This window comes from Eublepharis macularius, chromosome 19 (assembly GCF_028583425.1).
Source record: "Eublepharis macularius isolate TG4126 chromosome 19, MPM_Emac_v1.0, whole genome shotgun sequence".
Classification (NCBI taxonomy): domain Eukaryota; kingdom Metazoa; phylum Chordata; class Lepidosauria; order Squamata; family Eublepharidae; genus Eublepharis; species Eublepharis macularius.
Genome location: NC_072808.1, coordinates 2,806,742 through 2,825,101, shown reverse-complemented (window position 1 = coordinate 2,825,101; position 18,360 = coordinate 2,806,742). Strand labels below are relative to the sequence as shown.

Here is an 18,360-nt window from a genome sequence, read left to right as displayed (position 1 = left end):
GCCAAGCTACCCATGACGAATGACACTTGAACGGCAAGTGGATTGAGTGGAGGGCAAGTGAACAGGGAGAAATACACTTGCCGTTCAAGTGTCATTCGTCATGTGTAGCTTGGCCCTGAGTCTCACGGAAATTTTAGTTGCCTGTTCTAGCAGAAATCACATAACTTAGGGCCAAGCTACACATGATGAATGACACTTGAACGGCAAGTGTATTTCTCCCTGTTCACTTGCCCTCCACTCAATCCACTTGCCGTTCAAGTGTCATTCGTCATGTGTAGCTTGGCCCTAGGATGCTTACCTCAATTCACTCAGGGATTTTGACATGGCTGTGTGTGGCAGTGAAATGGAATCAGGAAGCAAACGACTTCCTCTTGCAATGCACAGGTGAAGAGAGAAATGGCAGGAAGCACAGAGCAAGAGACACTGAGGGCCAAGCTACACATGACGAATGACACTTGAACGGCAAGTGGATTGAGTGGAGGGCAAGTGAACAGGGAGAAATACACTTGCCATTCAAGTGTCATTCGTCATGTGTAGCTTGGCCCTGAGAGCGGAGTTGCCATCTTGTGTTGACAATGCCCTTGACATTGGACGAATGGGTCAACAAAACAATAAATAGACACAAATGTGACACAATAAGAAACCACTGGGGGGGGTTGATTTTTTAATTTTTCAGGGTAGTCTGTTGCTGATTTTATATTCACTCCCAAAGAACTTCCAAGGGACTACAGAAAGGGAAATTGCTGCCTTAACATTCATCAAGAATCTTAACACTATCTCTTAGCTAGGTCCTGACAGGGACCTGTCATTTCTTACTCACTGTAGGTGTTAATACGTTGCATTTCCCGCGCCATACAGATGATAATGACTCCAGCTATATCTCTGTAATTTCCTACTGTATATGCTTATCGTATGGCATCCTGTACTAGATTTACATTCCTATGCATCTGACTCATAAAAGTTTATGCTGGAATAAATTTTGTTGATCTTCAAGCTGCCACTCTTTAAAAGAGTGTAAAGATCTAAAGAAACTTCTGATCTTTGTTTAGGTTTGCCTGGGGAACTGGTGTATTGAGGTGTCACAATATACCAGCGGGGGTGTAATTTAGTTACAGCAGGCTAATGTATTTATATGTTACAAATCTGCCTGAGAGAGTGTTTTTCCTAAATCTTCTATCTGAAGCTGTGACTCACAAAAGCTCCTACCCTACCACAAATTTTGTTAGTCTTATAGAGCCAAGCTACCTGTAATCCCTTCTTGCCAGCTGTTTTCTACAGATGGTGACCTCAGTATCTAGCGCCAGTTTGGCATTCAGTTGCTCCTGGAAATCTTGTAACAGTCGAGTCAACTTATCTCCGGCCTTCCGAAGGTTATGCTGCAAGTCATGGAGATTTCCTTTTGCATCTTGGATGGCCCTATCACCACGTTGCTTAGAATCAGCAATGGTTTCCTGCACTCTGGTTTTCTGGATGAAAAAGAAAAAAATCAATTTAGTTAATTCTCTGTAGGGCCAAATCTTAGGATACTTACATCTGGAGACTAGAGCCATGAACAGAGAAGGCAAATCTTTCTACAAACCTGAGCATCAACATAATAGAAGCAGCATCTGTTGCTTTAAGAAATGAGTGCCCTCAGCAACTGTTGCTAGGCAACCATGCAGTATTGCTAACCTTCAAGCCTTGGTTTCTGTCAATAAAAGGCAGGGAAAGGGGGGAAGGGCTGCTTCGAGGGCTGTTATGGCCTTTGAGGGAGGACACATCAGCTAGACCCAGCAGCAAACACCAGGAGACTTGATACCATGAGTCTTGCAGGATGCACCTAGTACTGGCTGCTTGCTACTGTTCAACAGCAGCCCCTCCCAAAAGCCAGTATTGTAAAGTGGTTAGAGTTTCAGACTAGGATCTGGGAGACCCATCTTCAAATCCCCCCACTGCCATGGGAGCTCACCAGGTGACCTTTAGCCAGTTTTACATTCTCAGCCTAACTTACTAGCCCAAATGGCAAGATTTCAGGTATATTTGGCTTAGGTATGTCCGGATGTACCCTGACCTAGATAAGCCCGATCTCGTCAGATCTTTAAAGCTAAGCATGGCCAGCCTTGGTTAGTTAATTGGATGGGAGACCTCCAAGACAGACCATGGTTGGAGAGGCAGGCAATGGCAAACCACCTCTGTTAGTCTCGTGCCATGAAAACCCCAACAGGTGATACCATAACTCAGCTGTGACTTGACAGCACTCTCCACCATTCCCACCTGTCCAGATGTATGCCCTTACTATAGATCTCTGTTCTACAAGGTGTAGTGAAGGAAGAAAAACAAGCACACATATGATCAAAAAATCATGACTGGGAAGGAGGATAAGGCGTATCTGTCAGGCTTCTTGACAGAAACACCCTATAAACAACAGGATGCTCATGTGGGTCAAAGGAATAAATATTATTTTTCTATTGTTTTTGTTCTTCCTTGTCTAGTGGGGGGTGGGAATCAAAGTGGCATACAGGAACAGAATATGAAAAACCAAAGCTGGTGTTTCACTCTTCAGAGATAAAGTAATCCTCTAATTTCAATTGGAAATAAATACATTTCTGATTCTTATCTTGAGAAACGTTTATCTACACAAAAGACTGGCATCCATTATGACCATTCAGTTGTTCAATAAAATGTCCCAAACGTGTGTCAGTTTTTCAAATAATCCTGAAGGACGTGGGTTGAGGGTGGACTTCCTAACCTTTTTCTTGAGCTTTTCCATTTCCATCTTTAGTGTTCGGATGTGGTGGGTCAGTTCTTGGATCTCTTGGTGGCTGAGGCTCAGGCTTTCATAGTGCATGCCGCACATGATATGAAGTTCCTCGTACTGAAATGGGACCATGAAAACACACTTAAGGAGGTTCCAAACATACCTATTTCGAGTGGTGGAGCTGCTAGAGAAGCACAGATTACCTCATTTCGTTCCTATGTACAATTCTCCTCATAATTGCTCTTGGGAGAAACTAATTCTGCACCTTCGAGGCTGATTTTGGCTGTATGCTATGCTAACTGCCTGAGAGATTGTGACGTCATTAACCTTCATTCCCACCCTCAGACAGTTTTGTAAAAATTGAATATTTTTTTTAATGAATGGATGACTGAAAAAAATAATTAAGACACTGGAGAGATGTTAAACTAGAATGGACAGCTGCTACAGGCATCTGGATATAATCATATAACATATAACAACAACAACATTTGACTTATAGACCGCCCTTCAGGTCAACTTAGCACCCACTCAGAGTGGTTTACAAAGTGTGTTGTTGTTATCCTCACGACAATCACCCCATGAGGTGGGTGGGGCTGAGAGAACTCTGAAAGAGCTGTGACTGACCCAAGGTCACCCAGCTGGCTTCAAGTGGAGGAGCGGGGAATCAAACCCGGCTCTCCAGATTAGAGTCCTGCCGCTCTTAACCACTACACCAAACTGATTCAATGACAAAGGCAGGCACCCTCTGCAGCAAAGGTATATGTGGAGGGGTAAGACTGGTAAATCAGTCAGTATCCAATTTGCCAAGACGATGTATGTCGATGTCAACAGCATTGAGAAGGGGAGAGAAGCGTGCTCTGAGGTAGATAAGACCATGACAGGTCCTCATTTGAAGGTGCCTCTCTCAGATTTGCCCGCAATACCTCAGCAAATCTTGAGGGCAGTGCCTGGGGAGGGTGGTGTTTGGAGCAGATGTTATGTCACTTCCAGGTGACACTCTAGGAATTTCCACTGATCTCTGTGGTAAAGACTACACAGACATAGTATTTCTCTCTCCATTTTTATTCCCACAGTCTGCATCCAAGCCTTGCCTCCTGCCTTAAAGCTGTTTCTTGCTGGCGCTAACAACGTCAGTAGGACTGAACAACAGCATTTCCTCCTAATAAGGTTGGAAGCCACAGCCAGGAACCCACAGGAAGGAAATGGGGGGACAATGTCACTTCCAACTCAAATTCATGTGCCAGTGTGACACTGGCGTGCCCCCACCCCAATTCCTCCCCTGGCACTTTGTGAAGCACCAGCAGGGCAGGAGATCTGCCCCCCCCTCCACCTACCTACATATCCCATGCTGCAGATTAAGTGAGGTAAAGCAATCTAGAGCAGTGCATATGCCAGTGCTGTGAACCATAGAGATTTTTTCCCGTTTTCCTGATTGGCCAGAGGTCACAAACGCAACTGAACGTGTTCAGATGTACCACCAACAGTCACCCTACAGCTGTGTCTAAAAAATTTAAGTATACAGCAACAAACACGTGTTTTGGACTTGGAAAATGGGAGGGGCAGAGATGTAGGGGAAGGGAACAGCTGTCAGCAACAGTGTGATGCCACTTCTGTGGGGGGGGAACCCGGAAAGGATGTCACACTTCTCTAGGAATCACTGGAAACTCTATTGTAAAAGTACAGAGTTTCCAGTCATTCCTTCAGAGGACTGGTGTCACTTCCAGGTTTCCTGAAAAGTGACATCACACCATTCTCATGCCAGTTGCAGGAGTGCCAGCGGTCACATAGCAACACTTTTGGGTCTGCAGATATCATACATGCAAATGCCCCAGTGATCTGGAGTGGCCGTATCTCCCTTCTGCTTACCATAAATCTTTGTTAAACAACTCTGTGGTGTATCTTGCAGTGCCATGCCTCCTATCAACCCCTAGTATTGACCAGCTGAATCAGTTGTACGAACTTAGAGAAAGTGGCCATTAACAGTATTAATGGACTGAGTATACCAACAATGCCATCTTAAGTAGAGTGACACCCTTCTAAGCCCATTTCCTTAAATGGAATTAGAAGGGTGTAACTCTGCTAGATGGAACTGCAAGCTAAGTAAATATGAACTACATCTAATTCAAATGTAAACATATCCTGATGACTGAAGACTACACATAAACTAACAACAATATTCATCCAAGTCCAAGCAATTGCCATTTTTAATAAATCTATGTTCAGACCTTGTAGTATCCTAGCACATTTTGCAACTTACTTTGCCTCGGTACCGTGCATCCACTTCTTCTTTGCTCCTCTGCACAATCTCTTCATATTGACATCTGACCTCTTCCAGGAAGTTGTCTATATTTAGGTCTCTATGGTTATCCATGCCGACAATGTCGTTGGTGCCATCCTGGACTCTTCTCTGAAGTTCTGTTAGTTCCTGAAAGTGACATTAAATCTTCTGAGTGTGTACGCTTCTTTCCAGGCAAAAGAATGGAGCATTAGAGTGTAAACCTAAGCAAAGTTACATCTTTCGAAGCCCACTGACATAAATAGATGTAGAAAAGTGTAACTCTGCTTAGGGTCACTCCGTTAGGATGGTTCCTTGAAATATATAACTGTGTTAAGATTAAAAGTCAAATCCAAAGAAATATCTGAAATGACAAAATAAGCAAACTGCAAGTTGAAGCTGATGAGTAGGCTTGAATAGCCCCCTGCCCATACCTGAATATACCCTAGAAATTCCAGCGAGAAAAGGGATCACTCAACACAGAGTTTAGGGCCACTATGACATCAGCAATCCTTTTTCCTCTTTCCTCTCCCATATTGCATATTTGAATATTCTGAGCTGTACATTTTGAACAGGACCGTACCACGTATTTCAAATTAGACATGGGCATGAACTGAAAAAAAATAATGAACCCGTGGTTCGTGATTCGGTGCCGCCGATGAAACTGAACTAATGAACCGCAATGAACATTTCCTGCTGATGAACCTGTTCGGGGTTCATGGTTCGTGGGGGTCAGAACGGCCCCCGTTGGACTTAGAGAGCCCATATTCACAGGGAGTGTTTAGCAGGCTCTCCTCCAGCCAGCATCCCAGTTTGGTCAAGATTGCAATAGGGATCTTGGAGTTATACCCTCTCTGATCCAAGGCCCCCAGGAAACTCACACTCGATACAATTAGAGCCACCAGTTGATGTTGGCCCAGTGTACAAGGGGTATACTCGAAGGGTTTGCAGGGATAAGATTGGAGTGCCCATGGCTACAGAACACCCCCTCCCCCTCCCTCCCCTGGGTGTCTTCTCCCAAGTTGTAACCACTTTGCAGCTCCATGGTTGGAAGGAAGACCTGCCAATCAAGGTAAGCTGGGCTTCAATTTGGGTTTCGAGGGCAACAGAAGGAGTGCAGACAGCGTTTAGGCATTCCCCCGGCTCCATTTCCAAGGGAACTGATTGATGGCGCCTGACTGTCTGGCTTATGAACTGCGGACGAACGCAACAAACCGGGCTTCTTACAAACGCTGGTTCATTGACCTTGGACATTTCTGAACTGCCAGATCGCAAACAGATGATCAGGCGGTTTGTGGATTTTTTTGCGATCGTAATGCAGTTCGTGCCCATGTCTATTTCAAATATCTCTTCTATTTTGGATAGCAGGGCTGTCCAGTAGAACAATTTGCGAAGAATACTTACCACTTCATAAATACCTCTCAGGCGTACAATTTGTTCAATCAACAAATCTGCCTTCACTGCCAAATCCATGTTTTCCATATAGGCAGCATCTATATTCTAAAATGAATCCAAAGAAACATTGGCGTTCAAACACTTGGAGGCCAGTGGAACAGATGTTTGAAATAAGGATGCATCGAAATTTTAGGACTTCTTTTCCAAAATTTAGGACTTCCCTCATTCAAATTTTAAAAATAAGCCTTCTATATGTTCTTTTAACCTGTATAACTGGTAGATCAGTAAAATTATTTGTCTTTCCTGATGCCTGTTTTGTCATTCAAAGTAGCTTCCTCCACTACCAGTGACACAGGTTGTAGTTGCAGAGGCCTACTATTCCTTTGGCATGTGGATGACTCAGAACATTTCCTCTATGGGTGTTAATTGTTAAGAAATAATCCACATTGTTAAGCATGGATGTTGCAATTGATCTAAAAGCTGAGGCAAGAGCTACCAGTACCATCCTAAACAAGTCTCATCAGACCCTTACTCAGGTCTACTCACTGGTAGTTACTCCCAAGGAAGTGTTCTTAGAATTGCCCTGTTTATCAGTCAGAAAAATAAGAGTTGCTGGATGTATTTATTTTCTTAATGTATAGTCTGCCATTTCCCCCAATGGGGACCCAAAATGGCTTATATCATTCTTCTTTCCTCTATTTTATCCTCACAACAAACCTATGAGGTAGGCTAGGCTGAGAGTCCGTTTCTGGCCCCAGGTCACTCAGCAAGCTTCCAGGGCAGAGATTCAAACCGACACTCTTTACCACTGTACCACACTGGGTCTCTCTGGATAGGTACAACGACAGACAAAGAACAAATGCACATCTTTTGTAAATAATTAGTAACTGTGAAATTAAGCAGATATAAAACAGTAGAAAAGAGCAAGAGTCCAGTAGCACCTATAAGACTAACAAAACGTGTGGTAGGGTATGAGCTTTCTGGAGAAGTGAGCTGTGGCTTGTGAAAGCTCCTACCCTTTCCCAAATTTTGTTAGCCTTCTAGGTGCTCCTGGACTCTTGCTCTTTTCTGCTGCTACAGACAGACTAACACAGCTAGCCATCTAGATAGGTCGATCATATCACTCCAGTCTTAGCTCATCTACCCTGGCTTCCAGTGTGTTTCCAGGAACAACTCAAGGTGCTGATGCTGAGCTTTAAAGCCATATATGGTTTGGGAACAGCATACCTGAAGTACTGCCTACTTCCTTATGAACCTACCCAACCACTGCCGTCATCTTTGGAAGCCTTGCTTTGTGTGCCGCCACCTTCTGAGATTAGGCAGGTGGCAGTCTGGAAGGGCAACTTAGTGGAACCAAAACCTCTGGAACTCTCTCTCCAGGAAGATTCATCTGCCCCCCTGCTGGTGTCATCTTCTGCCAGGGGGTGAATACTTTTTTTTTGTTGTTAGGCATTCCCTCATTGATCTCTCCTGCTTATCTGTTGTTTTATTGTTATTTTCTTCTGCATGTATTTGAGCTCTGGTTTTAATTGTTTTAATGATGCTTTTCTTGGGTGGCTGTAATGGCTTTAAAATGTGATTTTATTGTGTATGCTTTAATTTGCTAGTCACAAAAACTGAGCAACACAAGGCTGTTCTTCCACCGATACAACAATTTACTTGCCCTCAAACATGCAGAGTACATTTCAGTTGTTCTTATTTTGTGCCCCTTGTAGTCACTTAGACGAGCCACAAAGTTACCGTTGAGGTTCAGAGCTGAGAACAATCAGTTTTTCCTCTTAGGGCCAAGCTACACATGACGAATGACACTTGAACAGCAAGTGTATTTCTCCCTGTTCACTTGCCCTCCACTCAATCCACTTGCCATTCAAGTGTCATTCGTCATGTGTAGCTTGGCCCTCAGGTTGCAAACTTTTTGTACTTGTTTTGAGGGGTTCCTTTTCCTTTAAATTAATTTTGCTAGCTACCTTGGTGGACCTTGTGAGGGCAGAAAGGCAGGATGTAAAACGTGTTAAATAAATAAATACACAAGGCGGCTGGTGAGGCAATGAAATCACTGAGGGCCAAGCTACACATGACGAATGACACTTGAACAGCAAGTGGATTGAGTGGAGGGCAAGTGAACAGGGAGAAATACACTTGCCGTTCAAGTGTCATTCGTCATGTGTAGCTTGGCCCTCAGACATTACATCTTGAACTCTACATGGAGCCACCTATTCAACATGCCACTTTAGTAAAAATGTTCCTCCTTTCCCTCATGGCAAATCCCATCTTTTACCTTCTTCAGTGCTGCAAATTTATCCTCAGCAGCTGTGCGTTGGTTGAGTTCTTTGTTGTTCCTAGAGTAGAAGATCAGAGGGGTTGGAGGACCTGTGAATGTCAGCTACAAAAGGCAATGAACAAATGCAAGAAAGCAAAATGTGGGTCTCTTGTATATGTGATACACCATAATCCCGTGAGTATAAGGATGACTACACATCTGGAATTATAGGTTTGTGATAGATGATAATAATCACTATCTCTGACAAAGAGAGCTGTGGTTCTCAAAAGCTTATGCGACAATAAAGTTGGTTAGTCTTAAAGGTGCTACTGGACTCTAGTCTTTACTATTTATATGTGATGTTGCTAATTCTGTTCTTCCCAACCCTTCTCCACCCTGTAACATATTGCATAATAGTATTGGTTGCCATTTCTGCACTGCATAGACAGATGGAATTGGTACACTCTTCACAAAACCCTACCACCTTAGAATGTCAGTAGAGGGAAGTGTGTTTCAATGCTCCCCCATTAAAACATTCAACATCGACAAAACCCTTTCATGTGCAAAGCTAGCACATGAAAGCATCTAGCCTAACCATCTCAACTGCCATACTGATTCTCTATGTGCTATTACGTGTTTTATGTTGGGAAGCAGTCTAACTTGAAATTCCAGTAGTGATGCAGTTCCTGAAAAATTGTACCCGTGCTTTTCAGAATATTTGAATGGACTCATATTGATTTTTCAAGGCAGTAGCCCACAGGATCACTCAAGTACAAAATTCTGGCACCTATTTTGAGCCTGTATAATTAGCTGTTTGTGTCCTTTATATGCCCTTTATATGTACCTCTGTCTGGAAAAACCTAGCCGTATAATCTTATGCAAAGTTACTCCAGTATAGTCCAGCATTATACACTGGTCTCCCATCTAAGGGCCAAGCTACACATGACGAATGACACTTGAATGGCAAGTGTATTTCTCCCTGTTCATTTGCCCTCCACTCAATCCACTTGCCGTTCAAGTGTCATTCGTCATGTGTAGCTTGGCCCAAAGTTAACGAGGAGGCTCCAATTGGTGCAAAATGCTGCAGCTCAACATCACTCCCGTCCTACAGTCACTCCATTGGCTACCCATCAGTTACCGTGCTCAGTTCAAAGTAGTGGTCCAGCATACCTATGGGACCGCCTCCCTCCCTATGTTCCTCCACGGCAGCTTTGCTCATCTGAACAGAGTCTCCTGCAGGTGCCAGGCTGCACACGGGTGAAGTCAGCAGCAGCCTGTACATGGGCTTTCTCTGTGGTGGTCCCTACCCTATGGAACAGCCTGCCTGAGGAGGTCAGAAGGGCCCCCACTCTCCGGCTTTTTGCAACCAATGCAAAACCAAATTATTCAAAAAGGCTTTTTACTCAGATAGGAGGGCTATATTGTATGGATGAGGTCTCAGATGCTTCACTAATAAGTTAGGGACCACAGACTTCACCACTATGTTGTCTTACATATTATCTGTTGCTTTAAATATGTACTCCTGTCCTATGTACTACCTATGCTTCATGTTGTCTAATGTCAGTTCTAGAATTGGTTATGTTCTGTTCCAGCAATTCTTCAACTCTGTATTGGATCCTTGTTAGTGCTCTGTCTTTGTAAACTTATATTCATTTACCCTATGACATTGTTTATGAAAAGGTCCTTGGCACTGTATGGAAATGTCCTTGATACTGTTTGGAAATATCCTTGGTACTGATTGTACTAATCTCATACTATGTAATCCGCCTTGAGTCTCAGTGAGAAAGGCTGACAATAAATAAATAAATAAATAAATAAATAAATAAATAAATAAATAAATAAATAAATAAATAAATAAATAAATATAAACCCAATGATTTCAATGGGCCAAGAATGGAATAATTTTGCATAGGCTTGCATTGCAATTGTTTGGGGTCCCCTATGGTTCCCTTCTTTCCTTATTACTCGGTGGTGGTAGAGAGTGCCATCAAGTCATAGCTGACTTATAGCAACCCCTGTTAGGGTTGTCATAGCAAGAGACTAACAGGTGGTTTGCTGTTGCCTGCCTCTACAATCTTGGTGTTTGTTGGAGGTCTCCCATCCAATTACTAACCAAGGCCAACTCTGCTTAGCTTCCTAGATCTGATGATGAGATCAAGGCCCTTTATTGCTTACCTCTCTTTATATTTTTCTGTGACTGCCTTCAGTTGCTGAAGTTCCAATATCAGCTGTCCCTTCTCTCCTTGCACCGTATTTAGCAGCATCCTCATGTCTTGCATATAAGACTGGAAAAGGGATTCAGTATTTTGGGGACTCCCCCTTTCCAAGCGCTGTTGCTGTAGTAACTCCCATTGAGTCGACAGCACGGTATTCTGTTGCTGTAGGATGTGGACCTAGAAACCCACAGGATGGAAACAATGAAATGGCATGAGATGGAGGAGAGAAAACAACAATTCTTATTTGAATATGCTTACAAAAATTCAAACCTAGGCCGTTTCCACACGGCTTACCTTATTCTGCAAAATAGCGAACTCTCGCATGAAATCTCGCGAGAAGACGCTGCTATCGCGCGAGAAGATGTGATAACAGTGTCTTCTCGTGAGATTTCGTGCGAGATTTTGCAATTTTGCAAAATAAGGTAAGCCGTGCGGAAACGGCCCTATATTCTACAGATTTGGTGTTTGGGCATATTTTAAGATAATGATTTTAAATATCAACATTATTGCCTGTTTTTGGTTTCCAAAACCCTTAAAATGTAACAAAATCCATAATTGTTCATTCCTGCTCCCCCCCCCCATCAAGTCCAATTAGAAGAAATAGATCAAGATTGGTAATAATAATAACATAATAATAATAACATTCAATTTATACACCGTCCTTCAGGACAACTTAATGCCCACTCAGAGCAGTTTACAAAGTATATCATTATTATCCCCACAACAGACACCCTGTGAGGTGGGTGAGGCTGAGAGAGCTCCAGAGAGCTGTGACTAGCCTAAGGTCACCCAGCTGGCTTTAAGTGGAGGAATGGAGAATCAAACCTGGCTCTCCAGATTAGAATCCCATGCTCTTAACCACTCACCAAGCTGGGTAGCCATGTTAGTCTGTCTGTATCAGTAGAAAAGGGCAAGAGTCTACCAGCACCTATAAGACTTAACAAAATTTGTGGTAGAGGTATGAGCGTTTGTGAGCCACAGCTCATTTCTTCAGATCTGAAGAAGTGAGCTGTGGCTCACAAAAGCTCCTACCCTGCCACAAATTGAGAAAGAAGAGTAATTCAAATTTAGCCTTACTCTACTCATTTGTGACAAGGATTTGTCACATGTTATTCTTTTCAAGTCTGGGGAAAAAACGTACAGAGATCACAAAACACAAATAACTCATTTATTTATTTATTTAATTTCTACCATACTTTTCTCCCCAGTGGGAATATAAGGGCCTTACAAAACCGTTCCCCTCTTCTCCATTTTATCCTCACAGCAACCTTGTGAGGTGTGTTAGGCTGGCCCTGGTCCAAAATCACCCAGCCAGTTCCCAACGGGAGTCTACCAGATCCTTAACCAACTTTTTAACCATTACACTAACCTGGCCATGGGAACACGTATAAACAAAAAGCTTGGATGCGTGTCTTTTTGTTGTGTTCTTCATAAGCTGGTAATTTATATCAATGCATATATTATGCTGTTGCTTTTCATGATCGTTTTTATATATAAAACTGCAACCTCCCCACCTTGTTGATGCAGGAAGTACATTTTCTGTTGAGTTTCTTGATCTGTTCCTCCTCCATCCGGGCTCTCTGGATCGCTGGCTCAGTCTCCACTTGCCCTGGGTTCCGGAGACCTTCACGGGTATGCACTCTTTGGGTTCTGTCTTGTCCAACGTCACCCATACTGCCTCTCCTTCCCAAATGACCACCAAACCTCCCTCCAACAGAATATCTCCCACGAGCATGAGGGTCCACATAATTATTTTGACATGTCTCACTTAGGACTTGCCTATTTTTAGTTTTCCCATTTCCACCACCATTACTTTCTCCACTGTGACCTCCGTTCTTTCCCCCAGCACTTCCTTTTCCCCCTCCACCATGATACATTCTTCGACTTGAATCACCATCGCCTTGTAGGCCACTTGTATGATAACTATCACCACTGCAACATCCTCTATAACCACGAAGGTGAGTCCCACAACATTGGTTTGCTCCATCATAATTCCCAACACCAAAGCTTCCACAGCTTCTTCCACATACTGCTCTTATTCCAAAATCTTGGTAATCACCGAACAGAGGGTTGCCTCTATTTCCACTCAAGTTCTGGAGACTCTGGCTTCTGTAGCTGCCGCATCTTCCTCCTCCAGTGTGGTATCTTTCAGAAAGGCAAATGGCAGATGAGCAATCCCTGACACCAAACCCATCGCCGAGATTGGAGCAAGAACTGAAGTGGTGTCTTCTGTAGAGGGGCAGCTGAGGGCCCATTGGTATCCCCTGGAAAGAGCATGAGTGGAGCATGTTTTGGTGAAAGCTATGGAGCAGAAGAAAAGTACAGCATGAAGGATGCTCAGCAATATTACTGTATCACCTGGACATTCCCTTTTATATCAGTTAGAGGCGTAGAAGTCAGATAGATTGCAACCTAGAGATTAATGAGGAGCACTGGTGGGTTTGGCTTCCTTGGCAGAAACTAATATTTCCCTTTCCTGACCAGCCACCAAAATAAACACAGTCAACCAATGAGACAGTTATGAAATTTTCTCCACCTCACGGCCCACAAAGGCCTGGCTCAAAAGCTTTGATGTTCCTATCATGACAGCTTTATCAAACTGACCTGTTTCCACCAAGTAATTAAACTCCAACAAAATAATCCATGCAAGATATTCATGGATTCAAATGCATGACATCAACTGGCTATGTGAGAGGAAACTCCTTGTGTAGGACCTATCTCTGACTCACATGGACAAAGGCCAAACGCAGACCTTTTAAGGAAGAAAAAAAAAGGTTGTCACCCCACATTGCAATTTTTACTATATTAAGATAGGAACAGCTCGTCTTGATAATGCTCCATCTTGTGTCTTAATCCTCAGTCACCCCATCCAGCCACAAGTCTTTGGGATTTTCTGATTGGGTGTGGCTGTTGACATTGCCTCTGAACTACCTATTCCGGTAACAATCTTTTGGTGAATCCACAAGATTTGTTTAACTCCTAGTTTCTCATACTGTATGAATGGGGAGGGGTGTGTGGTGGAAACCTGAAGAGGAAATCCTCCAGAGTCAAATGAGACTTCTCTCAACCACTACCTGAGAATGAGTTGGGTTGGATGTTCCTTGGTAGAGGTTCCTCATCATTCTGTAATTAATAGGAACAATTATATGTCCAATACCCTAACCTTTGCAGCCCAGTTAGGAAAGAACAGATATCAAAAATAGTTGTTTTAGGAGTGTCAGACCTGTTCTATTCTTATTTTGGGATTGGTCCACTGATATCATAATAATATCTTCACATATCATAAGCAGTAAGACTGAAGCAACTGTGTACTTCTGGAACAACTGGTTGGTTCTAAGTTGGAAGACCAGAAAGTAGAAGTTAATTTTAAGAGTGAGATGGTGGTAGAAAGTGCAGTCAAGTGGCAACGAACTTACGATGACTCTGCAGGGTTTTCAAAACAAGACACATTCAGAGGTGGTTCACTGTTGCCTGCTTCTGTGTAGCAACTCTGGTCTTCATGGTGATCTCCCATCCAAGTACTAGCCAGGGCCAATCCAGCTTAGCTTCCAAGATCTGGCTAGCTAGGGCCATACAGGTCACAGCAAGGGAGGGGTAGGGCTTTAAAAAGATGAAACAATAGATTTTGATGAAATAAGGACTTCATCTTTTTAAAGGATTTAATATGAGGTCTTCTATTGAACTAACTCCCACTCACCCCTGTGGATATTAGCCACTTGCGATAAAGTTGTGGCTGCACTGTTTGTCCCTTTGGGCACAGTATCTGCTCTTCCTTCATCAATGCCATTCCACTGCAAAATGGGAATGGGGGAGGAAGCCATATTGAGTTTAAAAAGTTTGAACAACACAATTTAGTTGCAATGGGCAAACTGTGTAAACAATCACTGCACAACAAGGATGTGATATTTTTACTTTCATTTTCAAGGCTTTGCTTGTTTCTGTTGTAGTCATTATTTATTTATGTCATTATTGGTTACCATTATTTGTTGACATTCCCAGTGTTTTCAGTGGGAAACCAAGTGCCTATTCTTACCACCCTCCCAATAGTACTCACTGTGCAGTGGGTGGAGGGGGGGGATCCATTACAGCAAATGTCTCAAGCTTCCTGGCTAGCTCTGGCAGCAACAGCAAAAGTCAATAAGGTGTAGTGGTTAGACTTTCAGGCTTGGATCTAGGAGACCCAGATTTGAATCCCCACTCTGTCATGGAAGCTCGCTGGGGGGCTGAGGGACTGGTGTACTTGAGAAGCAGGGCTGCCCCCCACCAGTGGGTGTGAGGATTTCCCCATCTCTCTGTAATGTTGTCAATAGGCCTGGAGAAAAAATGTCCTGTCCTGAAGTTTAACATGTGGAAAGTTGGCATGGAGGTAAATATGCATACCTGGTAAATATAGATGGGCACGAACCCCCAAAAAACCGAACCATGAGATTTGTGATTCATGGATTTTAACAACCCAAAAACCACACACTGGCATGGAACTGGGGCTGAAGTTTGGGCAGTTTAAAAGGCAGGTCCCTTTAAACTATCAGTTGGCAGGCTGCACGAGTGGGGGGGATCTGTTTAAAGGGACCGGCAAGTCCCTTAAAGGGGCAGTTTAAATGTCCATTTGGCCATTTCAACTGCCCCTGTAATACAACCCAACGAACCAGTATAAAGTTCATGGAAGTTCCATGAAAAGAGCTTCCACGAACCTTGGTTCGTGAACCACGAACCAGCCTGTTTCATGGGTTTTTTTGGGTCGTAATTAGGCTCGTGCCCATCTCTATCGGTAAATAACAGCCTATTAAGCCTGTATTAAAGAGACAGGACTCTTTCTTCAGGCAGGTGGCAACCGTATCTGAGGCTTTTTGCTTGTGGGTCCTTTCCTGCCCATACATCAAGAATGATTTCCCTCTCCTTTTGTGTGTGTGTGTGTGTGCATGCGTGCACACGCCCTCTGCCCACCCAATTAAAGCTGTGGCTGGAGAGGAACAGGTCCACTGTCTGTACCAGCTATCCCATGAACTCAATCTGTAGCAAGAACCAGGTGGTGAGGTTTAGTTCCCTGCCATAAAAGGCTTCCCTTTGGCCAGTCCACAGCCCTAGAAGCAGAAAGTCACACAGAGAGACTGATGATAGCTGACAATGAAGAGTAGAGGTGGGGGGGGGGGGGGAAGCCAAGTAGTGGAGAGCTAGGAAGACAAAATTCAAAGCTTAAACTTAAATTCAAGAGGCAATTGGATACAGGGCTGATTGAACTCATAGACCAAGAATGGAATGGAATGGAATGGAATGGTGGAGGGGGTGGGGGATCCACTTGTCCTCTGGCACTATTGCATAGAGTGACTGAGGGCCAAGCTACACATGACGAATGACACTTGAACGGCAAGTGGATTGAGTGGAGGGCAAGTGAACAAGGAGAAATACACTTGCTGTTCAAGTGCCATTCGTCATGTGTAGCTTGGCCCTGATTTAAAATGACTAAGGTTTATTTTAAAATTCAGGCAGTTTGCCCAATTGCAGGCCTTCTGGGCCAATATTGCATGTGCTGGTTTTCACAAAATCAGAAGTTGTTCTCAATAGACCTCAATGTATCGCTTGGTACCTACACCTGACAGGTGTTCAAAATGAGGTAAACAACCTGCTTAGAAGCCCACAAAGAGTAGGTTCAATTGTATGACATAGCTATGTAATTCTAGCCTAGCCTGTGATAGAGTCTGAGATCAATATCTCTAAATAGTACATGAAATAACCAAATAAAACTTCCGTTCTTAGGAGATGTCTCGATTGTAAGCCTACAAGCTTTGTCTTGTTTGAATCTCGTTGGTACGACACCAAACATTGTGTCAACTAGTAAACAATGCACCGATGAATAATGTTCTGAAAATGCAAGGAAAATTGCCTCTCTTTCTCGTGCCAAATGCCATAAGGTTGTGATTCCATTACCTTGTTTTGCAAGCACGGAAATTGCTACTGGAATCTCAGATTTCTTTTTAAAAACATTTCCAAGTTCCTAGCCCTCAAGGCAACCCCAAAAGGCCATGTGTGAATGTAGTGAGCTGGATTTGCAATGCCCGAGGATCAAGGTTTTCAATGCCAGAAACAGTCCTTAGTACCTTCTAAGAGAAACAGAACAACAAAACAAATAAAATGTGTGCAACTTGCATACATTTATGTATGTCCTCTTTTCTCGGTACTAAGTATACAGAGAACTTTATTTAATTATCAGTGGCTATAATTATCTCAAACAATCAACAGCTGCTCCTACATTTGTATGGTGGTCCCTACCTTATGGAACAGCCTGCCCCAAAAGATCAGGAAAACTCCACTCCATTCTCCTAACTTTCAGCAAATGATGCAAAACTGGATTTTTCAATCAAGAGAGCTTTTTTTACTCAGATGGGAGGGCTTTACCGTAAAGAAGTGGTCTCAGAGGGGTAGAGGCATAGGGCCCATAGACTTACCACTATGTGCTAATTGTTGTTTTGATTATGATCCTACTGGTAGTTCTATGTTGTTTGATGTATCAGTGTTAGAATTGCTTATGCTCTGTTTCAGCACTTCTCCAACTCTGTATTCGATTTCTGCTGGTTTTAAATCTTTACAAACTTGCAAAACTGAATTATTCAAAAAGGCTTTTGTATTGTAGGGAGGGACTCCCAGATGCTTCGCTAATGAGTTAAGGACCAGAGACTTCACCACTCTGTTGCCTTACATATTATCTCTTGTTTTAAATATGTACTCCTATATACTACCTGTGCTTCATGTTGTCTAATGTCAGTCCTAGAATTGGCAGACCATAAAGAGGGTGAATACATAAATAAAGTGCCACAGGCTACAATCCTAAATACACTTTCCTAAAAGTGAGCCTCATTGAATAACATGGGACTTACTTCCAAGTAAACCTGCTCAGGATGGCTCCCTCAATCACCAAACCCTGCTGGGTTTAAAGTACAGTCCAGTAGGCAATTTGCACAATCCCTCTGGACTGGATAAAATGATGGTAGTCAGTGCAACGCACATATTCAAGTAGAATGCAAAGCTCCTGAAAGTGTGTTGGTTGTAGCATGGAACATTGGCATGGTGAAAAGCGCCCCTTTCCTAAAGTTCATGTACTCATATCTCCCTGAGGTTTGCCAGAATTGTCAACTTTTGCACTGTTGAGATTTTAACTGAGCTTTTAAGAGCTGTTAAATATTTTTGATCTGCAGCAATTAGCAGGTTATAATGTATTGTCGAAGGCTTTCACGGCTGGAGAATGATGGTTGTTGTGGATTTTCCGGGCTGTATAGCCGTGGTCTTGGCATTGTAGTTCCTGACATTTCGCCAGCAGCTGTGACTGGCATCTTCAGAGGTGTAGCACCAAAAGTGTCACACTGAGAGATCTCTGTCTTTTGGTGCTACACCTCTGAAGATGCCAGCCACAGCTGCTGGCGAAACGTTAGGAACTACAAAGCCAAGACCACCGCTATATAGCCTGGAAAATCCACAACAACCA

General features: G+C 43.2%; 1 protein-coding gene across 1 annotated transcript; it reads right to left on the bottom strand.

Moving 5' to 3' along the window:
* Window positions 1-1,241: 1,241 nt before the first annotated feature.
* LOC129346411 (keratin, type II cytoskeletal 6B-like) lies at window positions 1,242-12,556 on the bottom strand. The gene is made up of 7 exons (XM_055003763.1): window positions 12,398-12,556; window positions 10,843-11,060; window positions 8,686-8,746; window positions 6,417-6,512; window positions 4,995-5,162; window positions 2,729-2,854; window positions 1,242-1,466 (listed from the first exon to the last, which is right to left on the bottom strand). Exons 1-7 carry the CDS (start codon window positions 12,554-12,556, stop codon window positions 1,242-1,244), a joined length of 1,053 nt encoding a protein of 350 aa, XP_054859738.1.
* Between the last annotated feature and the right edge of the window lie 5,804 nt (window positions 12,557-18,360).

Coding starts and splice junctions, on each gene's coding strand:
- LOC129346411 (XM_055003763.1), bottom strand. CDS start 12,556: ATGGGTGACGTTGGACAAGACAGAACCCAAAGAGTGCATACCCGTGAA. Junction 11,061..12,397: donor GTACTTCCTGCATCAACAAG/GTGGGGAGGTTG, acceptor GTGGGTTTCTAG/GTCCACATCCTACAGCAACA. Junction 5,163..6,416: donor TGAGAGGTATTTATGAAGTG/GTAAGTATTCTT, acceptor TGTCACTTTCAG/GAACTAACAGAACTTCAGAG.